The sequence below is a fragment of the Sinocyclocheilus anshuiensis genome, unplaced genomic scaffold, assembly GCF_001515605.1.
Source record: "Sinocyclocheilus anshuiensis isolate Anshui unplaced genomic scaffold, SAMN03320099.WGS_v1.1 scaffold801, whole genome shotgun sequence".
NCBI lineage: Eukaryota > Metazoa > Chordata > Actinopteri > Cypriniformes > Cyprinidae > Sinocyclocheilus > Sinocyclocheilus anshuiensis.
Window position 1 is genome coordinate 48,675 of NW_015536541.1, and position 6,437 is coordinate 55,111.

The 6,437-nt window shown below is 39.3% G+C and overlaps 1 protein-coding gene across 1 annotated transcript in view; it reads left to right on the forward strand.

The window, feature by feature from the left end:
- The window catches only part of LOC107697494 (protein PRRC2C-like), a 50,202-nt gene that overhangs the window by 7,907 nt on the left and 35,858 nt on the right, over nt 1-6,437 (forward strand). Inside the window, exons 3-7 of the mRNA XM_016498302.1 lie at nt 2,243-2,420; nt 2,577-2,689; nt 2,854-2,979; nt 3,136-3,431; nt 4,360-4,439. Of these exons, the coding sequence (XP_016353788.1) occupies nt 2,243-2,420; nt 2,577-2,689; nt 2,854-2,979; nt 3,136-3,431; nt 4,360-4,439 (793 nt within the window). The remainder of the gene's footprint in view (nt 1-2,242; nt 2,421-2,576; nt 2,690-2,853; nt 2,980-3,135; nt 3,432-4,359; nt 4,440-6,437) is intronic.

Here is a 6,437-nt window from a genome sequence, read left to right on the forward strand (position 1 = left end):
AATATAAATTTCACTTACCTCCCAATGTTGTCCTACAAAACAATATATATTAAATGATAACTATGAAACTATGAAAACAAATAAAGTGAATGTAACCATGTAACCAGCCTTTATATTATGTGCAAAAGGTAAAATCATATTTCGTTCTAACATTGCAATCTAAAAACAAAAATAAGGCTTTTAAAGCTATAGTTAAATTCACTAAACTTAAAAATGAAAATAAATGAGAACAAAAGTTGTGTTAGGCTATTTTGATTACCCCATTACAGTCACTTTACAGTCAGTGCTATCATAAAAATACACTTACTTGTAGGTTTAAAATTCTACATTTAGTCACATTTATTGTCCAACTACAAATATTTCAGCAATGTATATTTTAGTCAGAATTATTGCGCTCTGTCTGTTTGGCACGCATGCGCGGCGGCGCTCGCTCACTGAAGTCTGTAAAGTTTAGCGGAGAATCGCAAAGCAGAAGGCTCATGCCACTCCTGACAGCAAAATGGAAATATTTCCATGACTTTCTAACAGTTACAGATGGAGAATATACCTGTGAAATGCAAGTTATGTATTTAGGAAAACAGCACATCTCAAACACATTAAACCGCGCGAGTAGCCTAGTGTCTCTGTCAATGGCACACGCAGACTTTCTGTCCGAGCATCTGATGGGCCGAGCCGCTTAAACTATGCGAAACTATACTATGTCTTACCAGTTTTTAAAGGCCTTAATATGACGCTTGTCCCATGCTTAGAACAAATTGGATTATGCACTTTCTCCTCAGCAGCTCAGTCTGTGTCCTCTGCTATATTTTCAGATGCGCTCGTATCAAACTACTGTATATCGATATAAACGGTATTGCCTCCTATCGAATCGCTTATAAAGAAAATATCGATATATCGTACAAACTTACGAAAATAATAAGACACTTGTTCTTTGCTTTGTTTAATTTAAATGAGGTGTACATGAAAGTATATTAAAGTGCAAAAAAACACACAAAACTCAAATACATTCAGAGGGAGAGGTTCTAGCAGACCAATCACAGCGCTTGCGGTCTGCATAGAATTGACACGTTGTAACATTTCTGGAGAGGTGCACGTCAGGCTACGCCATAGGCTACGCGTGCTATGCACAACCTACGATGTAGCTACGGCGTAGTTTCGACGCAGAAGTATAAATCAGCCTTTAATAGAGAAACGCAGCAAATTCTTAAATACACCGTCTCTCTCTCTCTCTCTCATAAATGAACACTTTTCTGAGAATAGTATATCGAATTGGAGATTGCTAAACTGCAAGCTTACCGGTGTTTTCAGAAAGCCAGCGCTTTTATCCACAGCAGAGAGCGCGTGCACATGGTTACCAGGTTGACAAAAATAAGTATGCTAACACGCTGTGTCAGTGATTACGTCTCTTTATATCAGGCAACCCGGTTGGGTTCCTCTGCGGCCAGATTAAACCTAGTTGTAGCCTATATATTATACTCTCTTCATAATTTTTTTTAGAAACCTTGCACTTTTCAATTTTGTTTTTAAACTTAAATTCTTGTATTCAAATAAAGCGCGGTCCAACATGCTGCGCACGTGCTGCAATATCAATACTGAAACAGCTGTATCGATACCCGTATCAAACACCTGTGACGATACATCGTCGTATCAATGTATCGAACACAGCCCTAATAATTACTGCGTTCTCTGTGGTGGGGTGAATCTCTCGAAAGCTATCAAGAACATGTCCGGGTTACATTTCACCTCAAAATATAAAATGGTGAACTGCATATTGCATAAAGACAATTAAGCAAATGGAAAAATGTTTGCATTAAAATGAATTCAATAACTTTTAATGCAGACAGTCCCTTTTTGGGGTCAAATGTGATCTTGGCAAATTTTGTGACTTGCACATTACTTGGGTAACATTAAATTATTTGCTTTCTAACTCTTCATTGAGTAGAGTGTCAAGTGATGCACTAGAGTCTTTGAACTGTCATTCATTGAGCTCCCCGATCAGCCTCCTTTGCATCACTGGATCAAATAAGCTGCCTTTTTCCACTCCGTCACTGCTGTGCATTCCTATGTGCTTTAAGAGAGAGACTGCCCAAGAACATTTGTTGTAAGATTACTGCTGCTATTAACAATGTTCCTGTAAAAATGACGTTGACTTTTTGGTCAGAAAACTGAAATTTCAAGATTGAAAAAATGAAAAGATTGGTGTATTTGTGTCACAGGTAATGATTTTTTTTCTTCCACTTAGTTGCTGCCAGACATGGGCTCCAAAGTTTGGGCAAAGTTGCGGTCAGTCGGCGCATGCCCCCTCCGGCTAACCTGCCCAGCTTAAAAGCTGAGAACAAAGGCAACGATCCCAACGTTAGCATCGTACCCAAGGATGGCAGCGGATGGGCCTCCAGACAGGATCAACCAGGAGACGAACGGTAACACTCCACCCTGTTAAATGATAGATGTATTTCCTGTTGCAAGATCAGTTTTGGATGTTCCAAACATACTCTTTCACATTGTCTTGCTTGTTTTGTACTCATTAGATTCCTCTGTTCCACTGCCACTTCTCCTTTTTTTTTTTATGATTGTAGGCAGCAGGAGACCCCTCCACCACAACCCAAGCCAACTGTACCCCAGACCTCTGATGCCCCTCTGGGAGGCAGCCGCTCCTGGGCCAACAGCAAACAGTCTGGGCAGCTGGATGGTAAGCCATTTCCTTTGTAAACCTTTTCATTGTTGTTCGCTCTCAAAATGCTACTCAGTGAACTGTAAATCCTTATCTAAACAAATTTAAGCCACAGAATAATCTTAATTAGCATGAGTTTTGAACTGCTAAAGCCATGTGCTTAAATGTTTTTGTGTCTGCAGGAGCTCCTCGGATGAGCAGTCAGTTCCATCAGGAGTTTCCGAGTCTGCAGGCGGCAGGTGAGGCGGAGAAATCAGGCGATCAGGAAGATGAACCCTACGGGCCGGGCCCCAGCCTCAGGCCTCAGAGTAAGACCATCATCCTTCACATTTTCTTAAGAGCTTTGTGTAACATATTAGTTAAAACCGTTTAGAAAAAAGATATACAGCAGTTTCTTAATGATAATTCATAAATATAATCGTTATCACCCTCACTCTGGCCATTAATTTCCATTACCTACTCAGATGTGGGTAGCTGGCGGGAAGGTGGAGGCAGGAACTTAAACGTTGCTCCCAGCCCCTCAGAGACTGATGGTAAGCCCTCTGAGGAGTCAGGCGTGGGTCGAGGCACACCATCTCCCTCGGGGGACTCTGATGAGGCAGGGAAACCCTCTGCTGGGGAGGGCAAAGAAAGGAGAGATGCCAGAGACAGGCTCCCACCTACTGCCACTCAGCATAAACTCAATGGTGGCCAGCAAACAGCGAAAGGAATGTCATCTCAGTTCCAAGCTGCCCAGTTCAGGAGCATGATGCCGCCGTATGTAAGTGATGATTTAGCCATTGTGTATAATTTCATCTACCTATTGAAATGTGACATGCTGCTGTGTATTGTTTTGTTTGGTACTGATTTTGTGAAGTCTATTTGGCAGTGCTATTTTAACCCTTTGAGCGGTACGGTCCCACATGTGGGATTTTTATTTCTGTGCCCGTGGGTGTTCGGTCCCACATATGGGATTTAGAACGTTCGGTGACGTCACATAACTGCTAAATTCAAACTGCTTTCGCGCTTTGGCTGCTGCTGAGACACGCTCTACACTTGTCATATAACCACATAATGTTTATTTTAGGTTTCAGACATTTAAATGCACATAAGTACTAGTAAAACAATACATTTAGAGTTTGTAAAATACACACGGATGTCTATGGAAGCAGCAATAACAATCCATTCAAATATAATTTGCCAACGTATTTTATTCATATCAGATACACATAGTGTAAGTAACTATAAAGTTTACTCTATTCTTCTCCCAGTTCACCAGCCACTTACTTGCATGTATTTCGGGAGAAATTGATGAATTCACGTGTTGTAAATCCGACTGACAGGACACTCTGAACTGCAGCGCAAACAAACATGGTGGCGCCCATCTCACGTTATAGATCACGATCAAGCTCATTTATGACTGGTTTTAAGTGACACCACACACTCACTCATATTTGTGAATCGGAATATCAGATAGTTGATGACATGGTAAGCAACTGTATGGATATTTTGAATAAAAAAGGAAAAACAATATAAACGATCCATCTGTCATAGTGTTTTCGTTTCGTGTCATGTGACAAGCATGACGCGTCGCCATGGAAACATAAGTTCTAAAATAACGGTCGCCTAAAAAAAACTCACTCTGGAGGGACAGCTAGAATATTTTAAACTCACCAGTGAAAAGGTTAATGTGTGCTGTATCTTTTCAGATGTTCAATGCTTACCCTCGAGGGCCCTTTCCTCCTGTACAAAGCAGCTTTAGATACCCTGGACAACAGGAGATGTCTAAGTAAGTGATCCCATAAGGTCTGAACTTAAATGGCTTTAAGATCTAGAAGCTAAGGTTGAAAGACTATAAGAATTTTGTCCTTTTTTGTTGCCATAAATAATGTTGATGAGTCTGCAGTATTTAGAATAGACGTTGCTTTCTAAAGTTGAAGTTACATTTACAGTGGAAGTATCCCAAAATACCAAATTGCTTGTCTTGATCAATAACAACTCACTTTCAACTGCTTGCACTTTCACTTTTAACCCGTCAGACAATAAGTTATTGACCTTCTAAATTTGTCTGAAGGGTTAAAAGTGAAAGTGCAAGCAGTTGAAAGTGAGTTGTTATTGATCAAGACGAGCAATTTGGTATTTTATGATACTTCCAGGTAGGGCTGGACAATAATTCAATATCAATATGTATCGCGATATAATTTTTTTCAATAACGGTGATATGATTTTCTGTCATTCACTCCAGCTGCAGCGCCAATGGCTAGAATGCGCAACACTGCAAATCCAATGTTGAGGCTCCGCTATTATTGAATTTCATTAGTCCCACTTATTTATGCGTGCTTGTACGCGGGAAAGCAGGCAATGTTTCCTCTAATTTTTTTTTCTTGCTGAGCAAAACTTCTTTATTGGACGGACATTTCGGCCACTTGAGCAAAAACATTCTTTATACCAGACCTGTACCGTACACACACAAAATTGTATAACTTTAATGTTCTATTTATATTTGGTGTGACCCTTGATGTAACTAAATAATGCACATTTTAGTTTACCTGAGAAAACTTTTTTACAGTGCTGTGTTAGCAAGAAATTCTATAAAAAAAATATTAATAAAACTCAGAACGGTTCAATTCTTTGTAATATAATATTATATTATGTATTATAATATAATAGGAAAAAATGAAGCAGATATTGCTCATGAATTCCCTTTTTGAGGTCAATTATTTATTAGGCTTATAATATAATATTAATATAAAAACAAACTGAAGCATTTAAACTGATAGAACAGAAAACAAACTGAAGCATTTAAACTGATAGAATAGAACCGAAAACAAACTGACACATTTAAACTGAGATCTGTAAGCTAAATATAAAAAAAGAAAAAGTGAACATGTGAATTCTTATATAGTTATCTAAGTAGAGTTACTACTAGGGGTCGACCGATTATCGGCCTGGCCGATATTAAGCAATTTTATGATTATCGGTATCGTCATTTTCAAAACCGATTCGCCGATAAAATAACTTAATTTTGAAATGTGCTATTTGGCTCTGATGCAGCCTGTCAGAACTCACCACTCTGTGGCCTAAAGCAGTCTCCGCCCACCGCTCATCTGGTTTGTTGGGAGTCACGAGTATGACCAATCAATGCGGAATTCACTCTCACTCCAAAAGCGCTTGCTAACTGGAGCTGCTTCAGTGATCATGCATCAGTTGTCTCTCAAAGGTAAGGCAGCAGCAGACGTTGCTTAAGTTGCAATAGATCCCAATCCACTAACGTTACACTGAAGTTGCAAAACACCTCAATGTTATCTGTGATTTTGCGGACGGAATCCAGTCATATAAATGGAATTTACTGTATGACGCGGAATGTCACGGAATTTGTCAAAGTTTGGATGAATTAATCAAAAGTAGGTCAGTACACTTAAATAAAGTCTTAATATGGACTAGTATCTGTAAATATTAAGCCGCAAAAATACTATTTAAATATGAATCCAGCATGTTCTGCGTGTCTCTGTGTATGTAAATGACACAGACGAGCGGTTTTGTTTTCTACACAAAGTGTGCGACGCTCGCGGTGATTTCAGCTTCTGTCGTATCACTACACGAGGACATAAATACATGAACAACATCTCCAGAACTGCTCTGACTCCCTCTAAGAGTCACTTCATGAGCATTTGACAATTTCATTGGAGTAAAACTATCTTCATATCATTTACATAGACCTACAGAAACAAGTTCCTCATGGCAACCCGTCAAAATATAAATTCGGGTTAGCTTAATGAAATTATCA